Raw genomic sequence first — 24560 nt, 5'->3', positions numbered from 1 at the left:
CCCCTGCTCTCTACCCTCTCCTCTCCCCTGCTTTTCCTTTTGTCTTGCTTATCTCTGCCTATTTACATTTACACTGACATCCTACCACATTTTTAGCTTCTCTCATTCCTTGGAGTCTCAGACCAGCAGAGACTCCCTGTGCCTGACAAAGTTTGACTGCGCCCAGAAGCTTGCTAAGAACTTTGTTGCAACTACTCAGTGGCTCTAAGCTAGCAGATTGTGACAAAGTCTAATAGAAGATATCACATCTAACCAAAGAACGTTGCCTGCCTATGTCCTTAGACCAACACAGCTACATCCAAAAACTGTAGAAACCTTATACGTTCTATGAGAGAATGAATAGAGCAACTTAGCTTGCTCCAATGCAAAATTCCACGAGATGCTCCCAGAAATTTTAGCACCACAGTACCATCTTGGACATGGCAGCTTGAGTATTATTTTTGTTGTGTGACTGTGCTCATCTAGCTAGGCTAACTTGAGAGTAGGTACTAGAGTGTACGTAACTTAACTGCAGGAATGACAGCCCCATTGAGAAAAGCTGCACGTCTTGTTCTCAGCTTATCACCCTGACTTCTCAAAAGAGAAGTCTTTACTGAAGAAAGCGGTAATTATCTAGCAACCTCCATTTTAAAACAACAGACTTCTAGAGTTGATGCAGTGGGGCAATTAATTATCTTTTATTTTATGCTAGTACATTGAAAGAAAGACTGGAAATTGCCTGCCAAAAGCCTGAGATGATTTGGCTGGATTGGTTGGCATGTGGCATCAGCAAAGGTGAGGTTTGTTGTATGTGGTTTTTGACTGTTGTACAACACTTGGCTCTAAGCTAGCAGATTGTGACAAAGTCTAATGACTGGCCATAGCCAAAAAACATGCCACAGAGTACTCCAGATTTGTTGTGTATCATCATGTACTTAATTTAGTTCAGTGTAGGGGGAGGTTCCATGTTTTCATAGACATTAGGGCTGGAAGGGACCTCGGAAGATCATCGAGTCCAGGCCCCTGTCCAAAGGGCAGGAAGTCAGCTGGGGTCATAGGATCCCAGCAAGATAAGCATCCAGTTTGCTCTTGAAGGTGTTCAATGTAGGCGCTTGAACCACATCCGGTGGCAGGCTGTTCCAGACCTTGGGGGCTTGGACAGTAAAGAAATTCTTCCTTATGTCCAGCCTGAAACGGTCTTGTAGTAGTTTATGACCATTCGACCTAGTCGTCATCCCTTGGGGCGCTCTGGTGAACAAACGTTCCCCTAGATACTGGTGGTCACCCCAGATAAACTGACAAAGTTTATCTGTGGCCATCAGATCACCCCTGAGCCTGCGCTTTTCCAGGCTAAAGAGCCCCAGGGCTCTCAGCCTGTCATCGTAGGGTCTGCTTCCCTGACCTCTGATCATGCACGTGGCTCTTCTCTGGACTCTCTCAAGCTTCTCCACGTCCTTTTTGAATTGTGGAGCCCAAAACTGGACACAGTCGAGTACAAGGGGAGAATGACGTCCCGGGATTTGCTTGAGAAAGCATCTATGGATGCAAGCCAGCGTTTTGGTCACTTTAGTAGCCGGAGCATCGCATTGCAGGCTCATGTTCATCTTGTGGTCAATGATGACCCCCAAGTCTCTTTCTTGCATAGTGCTAGCCAGCATAGCACTGCCGAGCCTATAAGGATGCTGCGGGTTTTTCTTCCCAAGATGGAGAACCTTACATTTATCGGCATTGAACACCATCAGATTCTCATCCGCCCACTTGCTGAGCCTGTCCAGGTCAGCCTGGATCACTCGCCTGACTTCTGGTGTGGATGCTTTGCCCCAAAGTTTGGTGTCATCGGCAAACTTGGCCAGTCCGCTTCTGACTCCAGTGTCCACATCATTATAGATTCATAGATGTTAGGGTCAGAAGGGACCTCAATAGATCATCATTAATGAAGGTGTTGAACAATACCAGCCCAAGGACAGAGCCTTGGGGGACCCCATTGGTCACAGGACACCATGATGAGTGACTTCCATCAATTACTACTCTGGGTCCGACCACGGAGCCAGTTTTCCAGCCAGTGGATCGTGGTGGACCCAAGGCGACAATTGGCCAGTTTCTCTAAGAGGTGATCATGCGATACCAGATCGAAGGCTTTTTTGAAGTCAAGATACATGACATCAATCTCTTCTCCCTTTTCCAGGTGATAGGTCACCTGGTCATAGAAGGAAATGAGATTGGTCGAGCAAGACCTACCCGCAACAAACCCATGCTGGCTATCCCTTAAGATGTTGGCATCGGCCAGTCCATTAAGGATGGCCTCTTTAATAAACTTTTCTAAGATCTTCCCCGGGATAGAAGTCAGGCTGATGGGCCTGTAGTTAGCCAGATCCACTTTCCTCCCTTTCTTGAAGATAGGTACCACATTGGCCTTCTTCCGGTCTTCGGGCACTACACCAGAGCGCCAAGAGTTTTCAAAGATTCGTGCTAGAGGCTGCTCTAGCTCGCCAGCTCCTTGAGTACCCTGGGGTGAAGATTGTCAGGGCCGGCTGACTTGAAGGTATCCAGCTTCTCAAGATGTTCCTTCACAAAGTCAGCATTAATGGAGGGCAGGGGATCACCCTCACCTGGACTTCCCTGTCCCGTAGCAGGCATGGGCGTCCCATGGAACTGATGAAAGACCAATGCAAAGTACCCATTTAATAGGTTGGCTTTTTCCTGGGCGTCAGTTGCCCCATCTGGTTCAGCAGGGGTCCAATGTTGCTCCTGCTTTTCCTCTGGCTCCCCACATATCTGAAAAAAGACTTTTTATTGTCCTTGATGCTCAAAGCTAGTTGGAGTTCAGTTGCAACCTTGGCTTTCCTGGTATGCTCCCTGCAGGACCGGACCAGTGCAGAATAATCCTCCTTGGAGGCGACTCCCATCCTCCATCCTTTGTAGGCCTTTCTTTTTAGCCTCAGGAGGTCTGCTAGGTCCCTGGAGAGCCAGGGGGGCTGCTGTGCCCTCTTGCTGCCTTTCCTCTGAGATGGAATAGACTTAGTTTGTGCATTGAGGATCGCTCCCTTGAAGAGCAACCACTCTTCTTGAACTCCCCTCTCCCTGGGGTCATGGTCACTTAGGGCCTAACTGACAAGCCTCCTGAGCTTGTCAAAGTCGGCTTTCCTGAAGTCAAGGACTTCCGTGTTGCTGACTGACTTGCCAGCTTTTCGGCGGATGGTGAAGGTGATCAGCTTGTGGTCACTGTCACCCAGCTTCCCATCGATCACTAGATCACCGACTAGGTCGTCCCCAGTAGCCAGTACCAGGTTGAGCAGCGCTTTGCCTCTCATTGGCCCATAGACTTCTTGAGTCAGGTAGAGATCATCCACGCACGAGAGGAAGCTTTGCGGCCACTCAGATTTTGCTGAGCGATCCTTCCACGAGATGTCTGGGTAATTGAAGTCACCCATGACAACCATGGTCCTGGAGCAAGCTGCCTCAGCCAGTTCCCGGGCAAACTCCTGGTCAAGCTCAGGACTTTGGGTGGGAGGTCTGTAATAGACTCCGACCATTGTGTCCCCTGTACCGTGTTCCCAATGGATTTTAACCCAGAGGGTTTCCAGTTGTCCACCCTGGTGGCCAATATCGGCTTGCAGGGACATGTAGCTTTCCTTAACATAGAGAGCTACACTCCTGCCCCTTTTATCTACACGATCCCTCCTGTACAGGGTATAGTCATCTATACCCGTGGTCCAGTCATGGGTGGAGTCCCACCAGGTCTCAGTTATCCCTATGACATGATAATTATTTGCACTGAGCAGGAGGATGAGCTCCTCCTGCTTATTCCCCAACCTCCTGGCATTTGTGTAGAGGCAGGCAAGTGTCCCCTGGGGGGCTCCTTCCTTGCCCACAGATTTTACCAGGGCTGGGGTAGGGGTGGGCTCCCTTAAGTGCCTTGACCCGCTGGCTTTGCAAGGATTGCTCAGCTGGCCAGCAGTGGTGGTAGTCCCCCCGTCCCCCAGCGGGCTTAGTTTAAAGCCTGGTGGAGCAGGTCAGCCAGTCTGGCTGAGAAGAGCCTCCTCCCTAGGGGAGAGAGGTGGAGGCCATCTCTTCCCAACAGCGAATGTTGAAAGCACTGTATGCAGCTAGGCTTCTGTGAAGTCAGTTTATGCATGCTTCTTAAAATGCCAGTGTCTACTGCTGTAACATACTTCTGTTATGCTGCTATAAACTGCCTTCCCAACAGACTTCTGCTGTATCCACATTTTTTGTAAACGCCACTAGGAGAAATCCATCCTGGAGCCAAAGTGCACACACTCCATTGGGACTTTTGCCTTTAAGCAAAAAAGGCAAATGTATTTCAGAGAATTGTGCTCCCTTTTAGGAAGCCAGTTAATGTACTTTTAGGTAAGAAAATAATGAGTAAGCCTGGTATGTGCTTTAATGCAAGATTAAGGCACTTGACATTAAGAAAATTACTAAGATCAAGTTTCAGACACAAAGCCAAGCTAATGTTTGAACCCTGCCTGCATTTCTGGAATCAGCATATGCACACCTGTGACATGCAAATTGCATGTGTGTGAAAGGGCAGAATCTGGTTGAGGATGATGCTACTACATCCATGCCCTTTGTTTTATCTACTTAGATTATGAGCTTTGTGGGGCACTCTGTACATGACACAGTAGTTCCTGATTTAGATTGGCACCTGTAGGAGGTACTAAAGTACAAATTATTTAATAAGTTTGTAACAGGTAATGTTCAGGGCCGGGTCTCAACCTCTGTCCGCCCACCTGTCTGTATGGGGCAGTCTTGTCTGCCAGGACTTTGCTGGAATAATTAACTAGTGGTAAGTGTGAGAGGCTGCCCATTTTATACCCTGATGCCAGGGGGTGCTATCTACACTTCCGTATCTCCTCTACACTGTGGCCCATGCCTTGCAGATGGTATCCTCTCACACTCTACCCTCTCTCACAGAGCCTTTTATACTCATGCCCATTGCTGGGTCACTCTCAACCTGTCCTGCTCCCCTTTGGATTGGCTCCCATAGGCCTTCAGACTTAACTACTTCCACTCCATGGCTGACCAGTGTGCAACCTTTTGAGCCTCTCCTGCAACCCTCATCTACACCTGGTCAGGCAAGTCTCCTAACAGGGGGCCAACTCCTCCCCTGGCCCTTCACTAGACACCTTCACACAAAACACACACTCAACCTGTTGTGGGGGCTGGCCCATGTGCTGCCCTTCAGGCTGTCTTCAGCCCTACTCAGCATGCCCCCTGTGCTGCCGTTCAGACTGTCCCTTCAGCCCTACTCAGCATGCCCCCTGTGCTGCCCTTCAGACTGTCCCTTCAGCCCTACTCAGCACCAGAACTGCACAGGCTTTCAGGCTACCGCTGCACACCCTACTCTGTGCGGGCCACACCATTGCCCCCTCTCTGGGGCCACATGACTGCCCCTTCTCTAGGGCCACCAGGGTGTTAGACCCCTTGGGGCTCAGGTGGTCATAGCCATGCTCGGCCCTCTAACCCACAGTATTGTTGAGACTGGGGTACTGAGGCACCCCTACCCGCCTTTTACTGGGGAGGTGAATGGTCCTGGTATTTCATGGGGCCTGTCCTGTAACAGACAGTCCCACCAGGCCTCTCTTCCCCAGCAGGGTGCAGTTTCAGGTCATGCCTAGGACCAGGGGCCTCCAACCACCCCCATAGCTCCTGCCCTTACCTCCACGATGTTGCAAGCAGCAGCTCAGCCGGATGATGTTGCTGCCTCGGCTGCAAGCAACACACTGCTGTCTCTACCAGGCTTACCTTTGTTTGAAAATGGCCACATTCATTAGGCACCTGCTGGCTGCCTGTTCCAGCCTTTAAAGTGGCAGGCACCAAAGGTGCACTGCACAAAGTTAATTAGTTGTGCTGCCTGTAGGGCCTTTGCAGATTCAGGAAGTATTCTGTGAACCACTCAGATCCAGAAGAACAGCACATGGTTTCTTGTCTGTACCAGATGTTTAACATCCTCCTCTTAATGTGCTTAGTGGTCCAGTGGTCAATGCAAGGAACTAATTTAGATGCCCGAGTGTATCCTCTGCTGGCTTTTCCTCCACCCTTTGAGCAGCTTGTTTGGTTCTGGATGCAGCTGGCCTACCCCATGTTTATTTATTTTTCTTTAAACAGATAGAAGTAATCCAAGAAAATACTGGTAGCAAAATCAAACATCCGGTTCCTCATCTGCATGGTAACAAGCTCGGGTAACTAATTGGTCATGGAGACGGGATGTTTGCAACTGAAGTATATTTGTTGAATATGGTTAACATCCATACACACTATAAAAAGCAGTAGTTTAAGTTGAGGGTGAAGGTTGTTGGAGGAAAATAAACTAAACACTTGGCTATAATTAAAACCAGGACTAAAAAATTACCAACTGTTATTCCTCTGCAGGATTTGTGGAAAAGTTCAGAATCTGAGTTTGTTCTTTGATTCCCACAGATCTGAGGCATCCTGGTCTTTTACTTGTCAAGTGTCCTAGATGTCCCCACAATGGCTCTCAACTCTCTGGTCTATAATTACAGACGCTCACCTGGACACCCCTGCTGTTATTCAGTGGAAATTGGGTGGAAGGGTTTCAGGAAGACACTTTACCTGACACACCTGTCTGCATTTCATCCCTCTGCATTATTAGAATGCATGGTCACTGCCACAGGCTTCAGCTTGTAATGAGAGGTCCCAGTGGTCACATTTGTTTGCCTTCAGAAAAATTGGATGAAGGCTCTCAGCGATAAAACAGCACACCAGAAAGCCACCTTATTGTTCCAGCAGTATTTTCCTACCCCTCTGGATCTGTGCACATACTGGGGTAGCTGTTACATTCTGTCTGTAATTATCTGTACAATTAACCAGTGCCTGCTAGTCCTCATTGACACAATAGAGCCATCCTGGTTTAAAACATGAGTAATTCATGCTCTGAAAAGGCCATTCAGTAATTAATGAGGACAAAAATACTTAAGGAAACTTTTCTGCAGTAAAAAAAATGCTTAAGGAAACTTTCCTGCAGTCTGCTGCAGTAACCCTGTGTATGTGACTTCAAACCAGGAGAGTCCAGTGGAAGGCTGAGAAAGATCATCCCATAATGCTTATGCCTCCACACTTTTTTGTATCCCCCATGTGGGCAGGGTCTGATCTTCTGTGCCTTTCATGCTGCTTTGTCAAAACACTGATACTGTGTAAGGAGCAAAGTTCCTGCATCTGCTCTGAAAATGATATAGAAAATTGGTTAATTTTCTTTTAAAAGACTAAGGAGGTTGTTTGTATGTGAACTGAACATTAGCAGGGAGAAAAAGGAAAGGGGTTTTCCACTAACACTGCTCTTATATTTGCATATTAGCAAAGGTATTTGTAATTAAACCAGAACCTGCTCACTCAGCCCAGCTGTGCCTCTTTGTTTAATCCTGCCTGAAATTACAGTACTGAATTTGTGACCTCCAAAGCCTTTTTTCATGCACAACAAGCTGATATAAATACAGGGTAAAATTCACCTTTGAAGCAAGCAGGCGCTACTCTCATTGACTTCAGAAGGTGTGGTGCGCACTAGCTCCAGGGCTGAATTTCATTCATGAAGGTTTTTACTTCACTGCAAGATATTGCAGCAAGAGGCACTTTGAAAGAGCTCTGGCCCAGATGCAGTGGCAAGAAACATAATAGCCAGTAAATACCTTTCAGTACAGATATTTTTCTCCTGTAGGCTTTGATGTACTTATTCATTTAAGTCCAGTAATAACCAGGGATCCTGGTTTTCTCTGATTTTAAAAAAAATAAATAAATTGCAAATTCTCTGATTTAAAAACCCTAAAATCTGTGATTAAAATGAAAGGCCACTATATATGGGTATCAGTTGAACACAATGTTTTATTGATGTATTTAAAAATTTAAAGCAATTTGGAAGCCTACCAGTGACTACAGTAAAATAAATTCTAAGTACCTATACATTTTGATATTTGATTTTTGGTTTTTTTATTGTGGAAAATTAGAGCTCCCCCTGCCACCTCAGCTCACCAGGATACAGGTCCAGGCCCCCTACTTCCAAGCCATAGCCCCCTGGCCCTGCTGGTGCCCCTCACAGCTCCCCCCCCCAGCCTGCTGGTGTACCTTACTCACCCCACAGCCCCTCCCTGCCCCAGCCCTGCCAAAGGGGACCCGCAGCTGCCAGGACTATGGGGCCAGGGACCTGGGTCTGCAGCCCGCTGCCCCTCACAGCAGTGCCTGAGCCCTAGCTTCTACCCACAGGAGGCATTGGCTGTTGCAGCACAGCAGAGTACAGAGCCTTGCTCTCCCCTCCCACCCATGGGTGGCATTTTTGGAGCGGAGCCCATGGTGGGGCAGGGGTAGGCTGCCTGTTGCAGGCTCAGGCAGGGTGGAGGGGCCAGCTCCCTACCATTGCATGTACTTCCTGAGGGACCCGGGGGACGGGGGCAGGCACGTGCCCTCTAGATGTGTGAACAGGGCGAGTGTGGGCTGCACACTGCAGACTTGGGCTCCCTGCCCTGCTGACCTCCCCTGTGGCCTCCGCATTGCAGCTGGGCAGGGAAACTTATTATGGCCACTGTGAGCCCCTTACTGCCCTGGCATTGCTTCTCCTACCTGCCCTGGAGCAGTAAGAATGATGGCTCAGGGTTGTGCCTCTCGCTGCTGCTGGCCAGGCAGGGGACGTGTTGCCAGGGCAGTGTAGGGCTCTCGGGGGCCACGACAAGGTTCCCCAGCCCAGCCTCTCTCCACCCTGGCACGCTAGGTCCCACCCGTTGGTCTGCAGAGGCCACGGGGGGGGGGGGGGAGGCAGCATGGCAGGGAGCCTGAACCCACAGTGGGCAGCCTGCACCTGCCCCATGCACAGATCTGGGGGACACTGGTCCCCCCTGCCCCTCTTGGGAGCATGTGTTAGTAGCAGGGAGCCATCCCCCCATCCCCCAGATAAGCCACCCATGGCCCCATCCCTCTCCCCACTGGGGCCCTGCAGCCACACATTGCAGCCCCAGGCCCCAATCCCTGTGCACTGCCTAGCTGGGCAGCAGCCCCAGCTCTTTCCAACTCCCTCCCTATGGGGGCCTCAGTTCCCCTCACCCTGCTAGACTTAACCTGTGTGAGCTGCTTTCCAAGCTGCTAGGAGGCCATGTGCATGTACTTGAACTACTCTCCTCCTGCTTCCCCAACCTTCCCCCCCCAGCCTCCAGGTTGGAACTCTTAACAAAAAAGCAAAATCCACGTGTTTCTTTGTTAAAATGAAAAATCCACATTTTTCTCCAGTAAAAGGGAAAATCCACAGCTTTTCCCGTTCTTCCATGGGAAACGGAAAACCTGGTAATAAGCCAGATGAGAAAATTCTGGCCTTTGTTTTTGAAGGCATGGGGGGGGGATGGGGACTCAACTGTGTCCAAAGGAGCAAAGTTGTAACAATGGAAGGTGTGAAGGGATCATGCATGACTTAATACCTTACTCAGGTCATTAGGCTATGTTGCTTTCCTGATGTTAACACTGATCTTCCAGGTTTCCAGCACAAGGGTAGAAGAGCAGCCTTAAAGGCGATGGAGAGAAGAATTACAAGTTTCATGAGAGGATGCAAACGGGCCTGTTCCCAACAGTTACTGTCAGTAGCTGATTTTATTGTCCAAGTCACTCCTACCTGACCTTTAGCTTTACTGATAACTCACAAAGACATTGCAACCTAAAGTTCTCTTTCCCAAATTTGGCTGCTCCCCACATTTTCTTATTGAGACCTATCTAAAGGAATGATCCAACCTCCTATCTGCTGTTGTGTCTGAGTAGTTACTGTGGATCTTAATGCTGTGGTGGGAGAAAACTCCCTGGGGTTTGTCTAGCTGTATAGGAACCAGACAACACGGGTAAAGTTTTACTGCAGTATATTTGCTCGAGCAATGACCATTAAGCCAGCAAAGAGGCCCCCCCTAAAGGGTGGGGCGATCTTTTATACTTTTTATAACAAGGCAAGACTACAAGGTTAACAAAAGCAATACTTGGGCGGTGCTTCACAAATCTTTATAACAGCATATTTCTATTAAGCTGAACTAGCACTTTTTAAAAGCTAAAAGTTAAGTAACAGTAACATTATGATACGTTAGCAAGAACTTGCAGTGGTAGATACTTCTTAAAGACACGATCACTGTGTTTAGAACAATGGCTTTTTTGTCTTATCTTGTTCCTTGCTGTAGCTGATTTTACAGCACGCAGACACAGATTCACTTGCTGCATTTTACTCAGAAAATGGTTAACAGTTAAAATGATTACTTGACACAAGCGAAGGCTTAGCTATTATTCTGCCTTGTGGTCAGTAACATTGCTAGGCCCCAGGTTATACCTTGTATTCAGCTGTAAAGCTAATACTTCTTAATAATCTAAATTATTGTTAACCTAACAGCATGCTATCAGAAAACTATTTTATTTCAGGGTAATAACAAACATGCTCACTACAATCCCCACTTTGTTCCAATTTTCCAGAGGAAATTTTGGAACACACTTTTAGGTATTCAGCTTCTTGTGGGGTTAGGTTTTGATGATTGATGCTGGATATTTGTACAAACTGACTATACATTTTTACTTGCCTTTGCATAAACTGTTGTCCTAGAGCATAAACATTGAAAACAACATAACAGGCAGACTATAGTTATAACTATTTCAATTATACTTAGCATAAAAGGTCTAAGCCATCCTGTAAGGGAAGAGAACCAGTTTGTAAGCCAGTTAAGAGATGTATTTTTGGGGATTTTAGCTACATCTTCAGCTTTTTGGATATGTACAGCTGCATCACTGAGGTGGGTTTGTACTATGGTAAAAGAGCTGTTAACCCATACACAACATTCTGGTCTGATAACTGCAGAAGCTCCCCCTTGAGCAGCGAGGAGAAAATTAAGGGCTATACGGTTTTGAATTACTATTTGTTGGAGTTCTTCTTGGGTGTCAGCCAAGGCAGCAGTGGCCTTCGAGAGGTTTTTGTGACCTTCGCTGAATTCGTGAGCCATGATTTCTATCACAGCTTGGAGGCGTAATGTAAATCTTCTAAGACAAGCAGTGCCTATTCCCGGGAGTATACCTGTTAAAGAACACCCGACTAATACTCCTTTGGTAAGTGGAGTTTTTTTATATTTGTTTACTATATCACAACTTTCTTGCAAATCTCTCTTGTTTTGCCACCTGCCCCGTGGAAGGTGTGTGGCGAAGGACGTAGAGGGTTTTAGTAGTGCCGGATAGCAGATACCTTCTTCTTTGGCAGGGATTTTATGGTAGGCGTGGGAGTCACAGACCCAGTATTGTCCTTTTAAAGCAGCGAGGTTTGAATACTTAGGAGGTATTCGGCCCCCGTTTTCTAGTTTTAGCACTCCGCGCTCACCCTTTGATTTAAAGGAAGGATTTGCAGTTCCATTGAAGAAGTATTGTCCCTGGGAGGTATCAGTGTACAAACAATACCACAAAGTATTATTTAAAGAGGAGATGGGGGTACAGATAGGATTAGTGCCCTTGGTTAAAATTTTGCTGCTGTAGAAATTATTGTAAGAGCTGCAACAGGTAGGAGTTGCTGTATCATTATTACGCCAGTCTCCTCCAATTGAACTAGTAGAATAGTGGTGACATATGCTGGTGCTTAAATTGATGCAGTTTGATACTGAACAGTTTACATAGAAACACCAATCTCCAATAACAGGCTTTACTAAAAGGAACTCCTGATGACTTTGGTCCCAAGCTTGGTTATTAGAGGGGTTTAAAAGTGACTCGATGGGGCCCCAGGGGATGGGAGTCATGAATATTCTTCTTTGGGTGTGGAGAAGAAAATGACTGCACACCCAACAATTATTTTGGTTTTCTACTCTAGCGGCTCTCTCAACGTATTGGAGATGCATATTATTATCAGAGATATGGGCAACAGTAGGTTTAAGAGTAGCCTTAGCCTGAGGATACTCTGCAAATTGTCTGAAAACTGGGTGGCTAGGCTTTACACAATATTCTGTTTTATAAGTAAATACTCGGACTTCTGCTGAAGTACAGCAATGTGAGGGAGGATACCAGCGGGCAATGTTGACCTTCCTGTCTATTTCAGAGAGTTTGATTGAATTGCTTATCCAGACAGGAAAACTGTGGGTGCCAGGATTAGCACATCTGCAGCAATTGGTAGCTATAGCCGACCCCTGTGAAAGACTTATTTCTCTAGCAAAGAGAAAGATTAGAAATAACATAGTTATAAAAGCCATATTTTAACAAAATCAGCATAAATAGTATGAATAACCCTGCAGCTCCCATAACTGTTTTTCTGGGGCATGTTACAGTCTCAAAGTGCTCGGTTTCGGCTGATCCAAAAGTGTCTAAAGGATGCAGTACTTGGAGTTCAGTGTTCTCTGGGCTGGGCAGGACCCTAAAAGGGTGACAGTTCATTAGTGGACTTTGGTTAGTTTGAGTTTTATATTATCTAATGGGCTGCAGGTCCAGGAGGTGTTTGTTTTTATTTTTTCGTCTGCTTCTGGCTCACCCTTGTCACAGTTAGGTGGGCGTGCGGTGCTCCCGCGAAGTCCGCAGTTGTCTTCTGGCTTCCTCTTTTCCAGGTCAGGGAAGCTTGCGTTGGAGCTGATCCTGAGCTCTGGTGAAACTTCTCTCTTTTTTGTACGAGTATAATGAATCCAGTTGTCCTTTTTTGTTACTTTTATGGCGGTGTGGGAGGTGAGGAGGACTTGATACGGTCCTTGCCACTTAGGTTCAAGGGGAGACCGTTTCCAAGTTTTTACATACACCCAGTCTCTAGGCTGGATGCGATGTGCTGGGACATTGGCAGCTAAAGGTTGGCTTAAAGCAGCATACCTATGGAGAGATTTTAACTGAGACTGTAGAGATAAAATATAAGAGGTAAGTCCTTCATTGCCTAAAAGAGAAGAAGTGTGAGCCAGTAGTAAGGGGGAATGTTGGGGAACAGGGTGTCCAAACAGCAGCTCGTAAGGATTGAGCTTTAGTTTTTTTCCTGGGGGTTGATCTGATGGACATAAGGGCCAGTGGGAGAGTTTTAGTCCATTTTAACCCGCTCTCAGCAATAGCTTTCCAATTTTTGTTTCAGGGTCTGATTCATTTTTCTACTTGTCTTGAGCTTTCTGGGTGTCAAGGGGTATGGAATTTCCATTCTATTCTTAGGCAGCTAGTCAGTGTTTTATTTAAGTCAGCAGTAAAATGTGATCCTTGATCGCTTTCAATGATACGTGGAGGACTAAACCTGGGTATAATTTCATTAAAGAGTATTTTTACTACTTGTTGTGCTGTAGCTCTTCTGGTGGGGAAGGCTTCTACCCACCCCGTGAGTTGGTTAACAATTACTAGGAGGTTTTTGTACCCATTGTCTTTAGGCATATCTGCAAAATCTATCTGTAGTCTTTTAAAGGGAGTATAAGCCCAGGGACAGGTTCCAGGGGGTCCTGATTTTCCTCCTTTGATATTAAACTTTTGCATATACTGCAGTGTTCTAAAAGCTTTTTTGCTTCCTGGTAGACTCCGGGTGCGTAGAACAGCCTGTTAATGATAGTGGCAAATTTTATTTATTTATTTATTTATTTATTTTTTGGTAACTTAAAAGCTTGCTTTGGTGAAGTTGTTGTAGATAAGGTTTAAGGGCTGCTTTAGGTAGCACTATTCTTCCGTCCAGCAATCGCCATATTCTATCCTTTTTAACTACTTTATTTCACAAAACATCAGGTACAGAAAGTAAAAGAAATCCTCAGTCTCACTAAAGAGAAACTATTCCAGGACATTTAGAACTTCACACCGTGACAAACACTTTCGCAGTAATACACATCATGCCTAACATTCCATATAGCTCTCGAGAAACGAGCAGTTCAACTCTTCCCTGTCTCATAGAACACATGCAAAAACTTTCGGCATTTCACTCTGAGAAAAAACAAAAGCAGCCTGGTGAGGGACCAGGGCACGGCACAAGCTGGAAGCCACAGTCTGCTACCGTGCCGAACTGCTCAGGCAGTGGTTCAGCTTCAAGTACTTCAAGTGGAGTTACTACTGCATAACCCATTTTTCTAACTCCGTTGGCTATTTTTGAAGAGCTATTTACATAAAAAATCAAGTCCGGGTTGTTTAAGGGTAAGTCACTAAGATCTGCCCTGGGTTTGTCTGAAAATGCTGCAACTTGAAGGTCATCGTGGGAGTCTGGTTCCCCGTCGTTGGGTAGAGGTAATAGAGTAGCCGGATTCAGGGTATTGCATCTCTCTAGGACCAGGTTTGTAGCCATTAAAAGTGTGGTTTCCTATTTGTTCATTTTCTGATGAGAAAAATGTTGAGTATTTTTCTGGAGGAGGAGGAGGGCTACTGCATGTGGAGCCTTTAGGATAAGGGGGTATCTGAGGACTAATTCCTGGGCTTTCTCGACTATTGTTGCAGCTGCTGCCACTGCGCGAAGGCAGCCTACTCCCCCCTTTGCCACTGGATCTAATTGTGCAGAGAAGTAAGCTGCGGGCAGCTTTATGATCTCAAAAGACTGGTTCTTCTGCATCTTTTGTTTTTTTTTCTTCCTTTTTTTTTTCCCCTTCCATTAAAAGTTTTAGTAGCAATGGCTAAGATTTCTGCCATGGATTTACTCTCAACACCCTCAGTGTCATGTTGGAGCTTCTTTCTAATATCTTCGCTAGCCTGACTTATGAATACAAGTCTTAACACAGGCAAAGTGGCAGGTGTCTCGGGGGTCCATGTTCTTATACTGACGTATAGCTTTACAGAGTTTTTTAAAGTAGTCTGAAGGGTGTTCTTCTGGACTTTGAACAGTAGCTGTCACTTTGGACCAGTTTGTAGTTTTATCTCCTGCCTCTTTTTTTTTTTTTTTTTAGTCCTTTTTAGCATATGTATTGCATTCTGTCCCGCCTCCTTGTTATAATTCTAATTTGGATCTTGCCTAGGTACGCCATTAGGCATGCAGTGGTTTTGATGCTGCTGATCGGCTAGAAATTGGTCAGCGTGGCGTAGTACTTGGGTCTTCTCGTCTGAGGTTAAGAGGCTTTCGAGAAGCTGCCTGACATCTGACCAGGAAGGCTTATGAGTCATGAAAATGGTTTTGAAGCGCCTTAGAACTACTTCGGGATCATCTCTGAGCCTGGGGGTGTTTTCCTGCCAGTTTAAGAGGTCGGTGGTGGAGAACAGAGCATGTTTTTAGTGACTGATAACTTCTCTACCCTCGCCAGGCCCCGGGTATTCTCTTAGGGGAGCCAGAAGGCTAGGGGCAGGTACTCGTTGTTGGGTACGATTAGCTATGGGAGTTGGATCAGTGTTTGGGGAAGTTAAGTCTGGAGAGGGATGCCTTGATTCATCTACAGGCTCAGGACTTGGGTGGTCGCTGGGAGGCAGGCGGGGTGATGCCTCCCCACGATTTTCCGAGTCCCCTGCCAGCATGGGAATGAACGGATCAGGTGGGATAGGGGGTCTGGGCGTGGGTTTATAATCATCATCTGAATATGAAGGTGGTGCAGAAGGTTTTGGGCATTGAAGGGGAGCTAACAAATTCGAGAAAGGTACAGGGGTCGGGGTGACTAAAGGCTTACTAGCAACATTGTCTTATAAATACCAATAATTTATTAGGTTGAGGCAGAGGTCCTCCAAGATCTTTCGTAAGGCAGCCAGGCAATTTGGGTCAAATGATTTATTTTCTGGCCATTGTTTTCTCAAATCTAACTGAGACGTATGAGACGTCTAATTAATTAAACAGAGTTCTGCCATACGAGACTTGGACAGTTCTGCCCGTCCCTCCAAATGTTTTTAATTCCTGACCATATAATCAAGGGGTGAATATCTTAGGCCAGAACCCATGATTATATCTAAGCACAAGCAGTTTTTTTCCCTAAGCTCTACCTGCCTAGAAGCTGTTTCGTCCACATACAACAACCGATGTTCTCGGACCCCACTGGCTTTCTCCATGAGAAGGGGCGTCTTGAGTCCAAGACTCTAGTCATTGGCCATTATAACAGCATTTCTACCTTATATCCATGTCTTTCGCCTTTCGGCTAGGCTGCCGGCTCTAACAGCGTTTGAAGTAGCAGACGGATACCCTCAAAGACTGCTTCCAGAGACCTCTAGAGGTTAAACCAGAAAACCAGAAACCAGATAGAAACCAAAAACATACCTGACCTGAGGTACTCGCCGATACCATTCCTTTACCCGATTTGAGGATCCCGCCTTATTGGTCCTGAGGGGACCATCCACCTCCCGAGACTGACCCAAATAGGTGAACTCACCTGGTGCGCGCTGGAGTGTCAGGGGGTGGAGGTTTCTAAAGGCTCCAAGCTAGACGGGTCGCATCTGGGGTGGCAAATTGTGGTGGGAGAAAACTCCCTGGGGTTTATTGTTTAGCTGCATAGGAACCAGACAACACGGGTAAAGTTTTACTGCAGTATATTTACTCGAGCAATGACCATTAAGCCAGCAAAGAGGCAAAATGCCCCCCCCCAAAGGGTGGGGCGATCTTTTATACTTTTTATAACAAGGCAAGACTACAAGGTTAACAAAAGCAGTACTTGGGCGGTGCTTCACAAATCTTTATAACAGCATATTTCTATTAAGCTGAACTAGCACTTTCTAAAAACTAAAAGTTAAGTAACAGTAACATTATGATACTTTAGCAAGAACTTGCAGTGGTAGATACTTCTTAAAGACACGATCACTGTATTTAGAACAATGGCTTTATTGTCTTATCTTGTTCCTTGCTGTAGCTGATTTTACAGCACACAGACACAGATTCACTTGCTGCATTTTACTCAGAAAATAGTTAACACAGTTAAAATGATTACTTGACACAAGCGAAGGCTTAGCTATTATTCTGCCTTGTGGTCAGTAACAGTGCTAGGCCCCAGGTTATACCTTGTATTCAGCTATAAAGCTAATACTTCTTAATAATCTAAATTATTGTTAACCTAACAGTATGCTATCAGAAAACTATTTTATTTCAGGGTAATAACAAACATGCTCACTACAATGCTGCATTTTAACACCTGAGCCTAGCAGTGAGTCAGCAGAGTATCCATTACCCTCCAGAGTCTTAGAGCTGCTAGCTGAGGGCTGAAGAGCATCTATTTTTAGAGGGATGGTGGCTAAGGCAGACCATCCATCGTACAATTTATGATGCCATAAACCAGTGTTTCTAGACCAGGGGTACTTGGGCACCCTGGACTGCTGTAATATCCTTTGAAGGGTGGCAGGAACTGTGAGAAAATAAGCAGATAAGGGCAGGTGCAGGCTCTCCCTGCCTGGTTGCTCCTCTATCCCCACTGCCTGGACCCTTTGCCAGGAGGAAAACATTGTATAAATAAATACACTGGTTTTTAAAATGGGGTGCTGCTAAGTTCACAAAAGTTATGCACAGGTGCCTTGAGTCTAAAAAGTTTGAGAACCACTGCTCTAAACCTTGGCAGCAGAGATGCTCAGAAGAAGCTGTCCCTCATCATTACTCAGCAACTGCCAGGAACAATTTGCTCATTTCACAAAAAGCAGTTTAATTTGCTTCTTTTCTCCTGAGAATTTGAATACATGTTTCTGTTTGCTTGTAGTTGTTGCCATAAATGTCTGTATCAGTAATAAATTTCACCTGTGTGGAGTGAAAACAAAGCTCTGCATTTAAACATTACAACACTGCAAAGGATATAGAGTTCACACCTGCTTGGAGAGGTTTCTTTTAATAGTGCAGTTTGCAGTTTCACTGTTCAGGTCTTGCTGCCCTGCAGTTACCCTGGTCCACTCTAGAGAGCAGTACATTCTCATGCAGGATGGAAAACCTCAGCCTCTTGCACCATTGCCAAATGTCTGGATGCGACATATTTTCCTTTGTGTAATGAGCTGAGCCAGCCAGGGTGATATCTGTGTGCCCTACAGCTATTTTGACATACTTGCTATGAATGTGCCTTGGTTTCAGAAGATTAAATATTTTAAATGTGGCGTTGACTGTTCCAAGTGAGTAAGCTCTTTACAGGTCTCTGATCTATTTTGATTCTTATTTCTTTGTATTTCTCTAGGCACCTTCTTAATTATTCCTTGTTAGCTTCTGCTGACTATTGACTTTTGCATTAACTACTCTTTGATCCAGCATGGCTATAGCTTTTTGCTTGTTTGTTTCTTGTTTTTGTTTGTTAGATTGAGATTAATGACCACTCCAGGAAAGCATTTAAAGGCCTTGGTTTGTGCAGAGGGGATGGGAATTGGGGGCAATGTGAAAGTTTCAGTGAGAGAAACAATGGCTGTTTCAGAGTCAAAAACAAGAGTTTTCTTTAGCTTTAGGGAATAAGATGCAGATGCTTTATAGCTGTATATAAGGCACCCCAAATAACTTGCGCTTCAGACAGACTTCTCTTTTTTTGAAGTCAGTGAGATATCCTAGTTTGTCCAACAGCATACAGGGTTGGGCCCATAATTAGGTTGGCTGGGTTTTGATTGAGACTTTGCTAACTGGCCTTGGGTTACCACTGTTTGGAACTCTCACACCTTCCCTACTTGATTCTCACTTGGAGTTTTCCATTAAGCATTTACCAGTGGTCATGCAGAGTGAAGAGAGGATCTGAGTCTGAGAAGTGCTGTTGATCCACCTCTTCAATTGCAAACACTTTTGTTTAGAAGAAAAAACACAAATTACAGATTTGATTTGCCTCTTACCTGCCCCTGTGCAAAGTTAGTGAGTCTCCACTAGCTTGACTCTTGATTATAGCAGTGCAAGAGGAAGCTCCTATTCCCTTTTTGTTGTCCCACAGCTGTTTTAGCAACTGAGCTAACTGCTGTTGGGTGTTGGTATTGTATTAGAAAGGAGTTCTTGGCTTAAGTGGTGCCTGAACCACTCCCTGCCTTGTTTTATTTCTTTGCCTTGATGTGGCTTAGCAGAATCTCTTGACTGGACTAACTGGGGTCAGCTGTTTCTTTTTCTAGTCTTGCGGGACTTGAGTAGAATTGAATCTCAACTATTTGAGGACTTAAACTCTTTAAAGCACTTCTCCTATAAACTACAACCAGTCACTCCAAACTCGGGTCTTTGATAATTCCTTGATGAAAGTTATGGGCCTGTTTTCCCTCTAGGCAGCACAGGTTTCATGAAGCCTGCTTTCATTTTTTTTCATCTCTTGTACCATGTGCATATCTCTGCTTTTGAGAATAGCTAACTGCAGAAATTAATTGCTCGTGGGAAATTGAAGCCAGCTGTACTTCTTTCTGGACCTTTTCAAATGTGAAAGAAGACTTCTCCCCCCTCCCCTCCCCCCCCCATCATATCATTTTTGGAATAGAGGGCAAGAGGAAGCATTGTCTAGTGGTTAAAGCCCAGGTTTAGTAATTAGCTGTTAATACTATTATTTCCTGCTGACACAGCCTGGGATGTTCCCATCAAGAAGGTTGTTTCCAGTGCAGTCCATTTTGCCTTTTGTACCATCTCCTTTCTTAGTGCCATCATGTACATGGTACCCACTTTCCCCTCCTGAACATCCACTTTATATGTTCTGTTTTCCTGTACTTCCCTTTTGTGGCAGTATAAAATCACTTCAGTTGAATCTTCCTTGTCAAAAGATGAGGCAGGGTCAGATAGGAACTATGACAGCAGAGGAAAGTGACTTTTTTTTTCTTCCAGGGAGTCATGCCCACTGTTGAGCTCCACCAGATTGCCTTGCTTTGAATTCTTTCTCTTCCCAACTAGGATATTAATGGCCTTACTCAGAGGAAATAGGCAAGATGTTGCCATGAAGTCCATTTGTTCCCTCTGAGTTTAGTTTGCATACCAGTTTTACTGTCTGCTGCTGGGTGCCACCAAGTTGTCGTTTGGCATTTTGAATGGAACCCACTTATTAATGTTACTGAATGACTTGCTGCCTAAAGTGCAGCTTCCTCCTTTCTGGGATAAGTACATCTAAAAGGTGGCTGCAGATTCTGGTAGAAATCATGTTAGGGCTTTATTATAGAGACTGGTTTGCATCTTGGAAAAATAAATACTCTGTTGCCATGTGTAATGGTTAACCTGTATCTCCTTTTAGAAGAAGCCTAAGAATGACCAGGCATGTATCTTTGCCTTAAATAATGGGAATTTCCTCTTCTTGTCCATGGTTATGAGGTTAGTTAGCATGGCTGAGGGTTTTGTTGGAGTTCTCATCAGTCTGGCTTTAGGGTGAAACAGGAATTTTAGTGTTGTTGTACATAGTTTCCAGGCCTTTCACGTCCCACCCAAAATCAGAAGCATCACATTGGCCTTTCGTAGTTGTCCAAGTTCATGTTCTAGAATTATGAGAGAATGGATGTCAAAAATATGCTGTATGGACCATATCCAGCTCCCTGGAGTGCTTTAATCAGTTCTGCCAAATCAGAGCACTTTGTTCCCCATCCAGCCCAACAAGCAGCTTCAAATCGTTTCTAATTCTTTCAGACAGAGTCCAGTCAGCATCATTACAGGACTCCTTCTTGAGCCACTGACACGCTGCTTTTTATAGTGAATTGAGTGCCGATGACAGTTGCCATGTTGACAGCTTTTCTTCTGGTTAACCAGGTAATACACAGCATGGGCAGCAACTGTGCAAGCCTCCCCTTGTTAGCTCACCTCAGTCCTGACCTGGGGAGCAGGGAAATGAGTCTCCATAACCTGTTCATCCCATGACACCTCTGCTGTGGCAGCCAGCAAAGATCTGTGACATTCTGTAAGTCAATTAATTGCATTGGCAGTAACAAATGGGTTAAAAAGGCTGCCTTAGATTTTTAGCTCCTCGCTTTCATAATGCAGGGCCAGTGGGAATTCCATTGAAAGCTTTAGCTTTTCCCTCCTTTTCTAGAGGCTGGCTAACCTTTCCAACACTTACAGAACTGTGTTCTGCCAGTACAGTTAAGTCATGGAAGCTTTGTGAAGGAGCAGAGGTGTGTGTGTTTGAAAAATGAGGTGATTAAACTTCTTTGGAAAAGTGTTGAAAAAAGCAGTTTCTGAATTGAGCATGTTGTTTTCCCATACACTGGTTGGTACACAGGATGCCTGTCTTCAGCTGTCACATGCAGCATCCTCACTGCAGCAGCTTGGAAGAGCTTTTAAAGGTAGTCTGATTCCTGTGTACAGGGCATCTCTCTAACTCTTAAGTAGTTGGAACACTGAATGATAACCCAGGAACCATGGGTCAGTTCTTGGCTCTGTCCCTATATGACCATGGGCATGTCACCTCATCTCTCCACCAATAAACATGAATAATACTGTATCATCCCATACTGTCTGCCTTGTCTACTTAGTACGAGCTGTTTTGAGCAGTAATGATTTCTCATCAGGGTCTATTTAGTACCTTACACAATGGGGCTCCCTTCTCTGCTAGAGACTGTAGGTGATTCTGTGATCCAAATCAGCATCATTGTGTCTGGTTGTATATACTGCCTGATGCATTAAGCTGGGAGTCAGGTCCACTGTGATAAGTGGATAATACATTTCAAGGCCCACTAGTCAGAGTTGCAGTTGCTTAAAGACAGCTCAAGAGTTTTCTTTCCTGTAATATGTAAAATCCTTTCTCCCTCCACACTGTTCACAATAACCCTTTGGAAAGTTGGATGAGAGCCCCATTTCCTCTCTTCCCTTGCATGTGTGTTGTGCTTAGTTGAAGAGACTTTCTGTAAGAGCTTGGCCAGTTGCACTGCAGATTTTTCCCCCAATTTCTCCAGTCAACAAGAAGGGTGGAGCACTTGTTTTGGAAACAGCCACTTCTAAAGAATTATGTGGACTCTACAAACAGTTGAGCAAAAATAGGTCATAAATTTTGGGTCTCTTCTGAAGACAGAACATCCACACAGTACCGATTACCATTTCCCCTTTCTGAAGTCATAGTTTTCACAGTTGATGAAGACACTTGAGATTTCTTTAAAGGGTAAGTCAAACATGGCTAGCTGTAATGCCAGAAAGACTGGCATATATAGTGATTTTATACTAATTATTGCTGGATTGCAGGGCATGGAGTTGAATGTCTTCTAGAAAGAGTTTGGGCTGCTCCTGGAGGAATAAGGAGTTTTATGTAACTGCCTGTCCCTGACCCCTGCAGGGAAGTGCAGATATGTGGCAGAATATTAGCAGGAAGTTCTTGGTCTCAGCCTATAAGTGATGCTATGGAGCTGACTGCTCAACCTTTTCTTTCAATGCAAACAAACATCTGTTATCACTCCTGTAAAAATGTATCATCATCCTTTAGACTTTTTCCCATATCTCTGAGCACTAGCCAAGCTTGAGATGGGAGCTGCACCATACTGCTTTTTTAAAGCAGTGGGTTTTTTCTGATTTCCAAGTTAGACTTGTTTTCTACATTACTGGGTGTTTTGTTACCCAAGTTCTAATACCATGCTACTACTCTACGAGCTTTTGGGTCACGTCTACCCTGCAATGATCCATCCAGTTCCGCTTTTAACTCCTGGAAGGCTTGCCCTGACTTGTATAGAACTCACTGTTCAGAATGGGCTGGCTTCTCTTCTTTGATTGTTCCAAAGACTTGACCAAAGAAGATCTGGAGTGGAAAGCCCCTGGACACTGCACAAGGATATTCTGTTTGGCTTTGAGACTAGGCTTTTCATCTAGCCACTGTTCACCATATTCTAGTGGTATAGCAATTTGGTGGTGGTTGTAGGCTATTGCCTGTCTCCCATTACAGAATATCCTTGTGTGGATATTACCATAGAAATGTCTATAAACAAATAAATTTGGGGTGTTCCTTTGGGACATGAGATTCTTCTCTGGACTGTTCAATGGGAGAATGGTCTGAAATCCATTTTGTATACTGCATCAGACTGCAGAACTGCTATAGAGCGTAGTATTATTGGGTGTAAAAGTTGAAAGAGAAGTATGTGAGTATTCCTGTGTTTGCTGCTCCTCCAGTGACTTTGCTGTGTTAAATGTATGACAACCAAGAGAAGGGAGCAGTTGTGGATATCAGCCCTTGCAAGCATGCAGTGTCCTGAATTTCCTTTTCAAGAGCCTGCATACCAAGGGCATCTGAGAAAGGACTCGGGAGCTCCCATCTAATGTGCAGGCTTTAAAGAGAAGGAAAGAAAAGAAGAAAAACTTATGTGCAATGGGACTTCCCTGCTGTCATTCCCCTACAGAGCTGCTCTGGTCTCTTGTTGCATTGTAACAGTAATTGCCAGCTAAATATCTACTTACACTATCACATGTAGATTTGCAGAAAAGGACCTGGACGTTACAGTGGACAATAAGCTGAATATGAGTCAACAGTGTGCCATGTTGCAAAGAAGGATAACAGCTTACGGGGCTGCATTGGTAGGAGCATTGCCAGAAGATAGAGGGAAGTGATTCTTCCTCTCTATTCAGCACTTGGTGAGGCCACATCTGGAGTACTGGGGACACTTTTGGGCCCCTCACTACAGAAAGGATGTGGAAAAATTGGAGAGAGCCCAGTGGAGGGCAACAAAAATGGTTTGGGGCTGGGGCACCTGACTTACAAGGAGAGACTGAAGGAACTGGGCTTATTTAGTCTGCAGAAGAGATGACTGAGTGGGGCAGCCTTCAACTATCTGAAGGGTGCCTTGCCACACTTCCTCCACAGCTCTGGCATCAGCTCCATGCTGGTGGCGATTTGATAGCAGCCTTCAACTACCTAAAAGGTGGTTCCAAAGAGAATGGAGTGAGATTGTTCTTAGTGGTGGCAGATGACAGAACAAGGAGCAATGGTCTCAAGTGGCAGGAAGGGACGTTTAGGTTAGATATTAGGAAAAACTTCCTTACTAGGAGGATAGTAAAATATTGGAACAGGTTACCCAGAGAGGTGGTGGAATCTCCAAGCTTGGAGGTTTGTAAGACCTGACTAGACAAAGCCTTGGCTGGGATGATATAGGTGGGAGATGGTCCTCCTTTGGATTAGATTAGTGGTTCTCAACCATTTTTGTACCAGAATCCATTTGTAAACATCAATGGCCAGTTCTGACCCAGTGCCCCTCACTCCTAACCCCCAGCCCCCAGTGTGTGGGGCAGTGGGGGCCCCCCAAGCAGCCCCTTGCAGGCTGGAACTCTGCCAGCCTGCAAGGGGAAACCTGCGGCTCCCCACGTTTTTCTCCTTTAAAGGAGAATCCATTTTGAAAGTTTGTTTATGATCCTTTCATTTATTCTTGCAACCCACAGGTTGAGAAATGCTAGACTAGATGACCTGAGGTCCCTTCCATCCCTAATTTTCTATGATTCTGTGATTCAGTACATTGGGCGTAATTTAGCTACAGGTCAGAGCTATTAACTTTATGTCTGTCAATGTAAAACAGATTGATGGTTTTACAGTGGTTTCTTCTAAGTTCTGTGTGGAAAACTTTTTTGGGGGGAGGAGGGTGGGAGTGAATGGGGGTTGGCAGGGGGGAGACTGTCCATGTAGAGAGAGTTAGTGGCTTCATTTCATTATTCAGAGCCCAGGTACAGTGTTAGGAACAAACCTTATAGCACATGGGTGTGTCGCCAAAGAAAGACCTGAAGAATGGCAATCAGGAAGGAAGCATATAGATTCATAGATGTTAGGGTCGGAAGAGACTTCAATAGATTGAGTCCGACCCCCTGCATAGGCAGGAAAGAGTGCTGGGTCTAGATGACCCCAGCTAGATGTCTATCTAACTTCCTCTTGAAGACCCCC

The 24560-nt window shown here is 45.3% G+C and overlaps 1 protein-coding gene across 6 annotated transcripts in view; it reads left to right on the top strand.

Annotated features, from left to right (window-relative positions):
- The window catches only part of CFDP1 (craniofacial development protein 1), a 255468-nt gene that overhangs the window by 80151 nt on the left and 150757 nt on the right, over nucleotides 1-24560 (top strand). The window contains exon 6 of one of the 6 annotated variants that reach the window (XM_059713734.1): nucleotides 6421-7922. The exons of the other annotated variants lie outside the window; for them this stretch is intronic. Within the exon in view, the coding sequence (XP_059569717.1) occupies nucleotides 6421-6460 (40 nt within the window). The 3' untranslated portion in view covers nucleotides 6461-7922. Of the gene's footprint in view, nucleotides 1-6420; nucleotides 7923-24560 lie in introns of those variants that run through there. 6 annotated transcript variants of the gene reach the window in all.

Source organism: Alligator mississippiensis, chromosome 10 (genome assembly GCF_030867095.1).
Source record: "Alligator mississippiensis isolate rAllMis1 chromosome 10, rAllMis1, whole genome shotgun sequence".
Classification (NCBI taxonomy): Eukaryota; Metazoa; Chordata; order Crocodylia; family Alligatoridae; genus Alligator; species Alligator mississippiensis.
The sequence above is the reverse complement of the archived record's forward strand: the minus strand, read 5'-3'. Positions and strand labels throughout refer to the sequence as shown.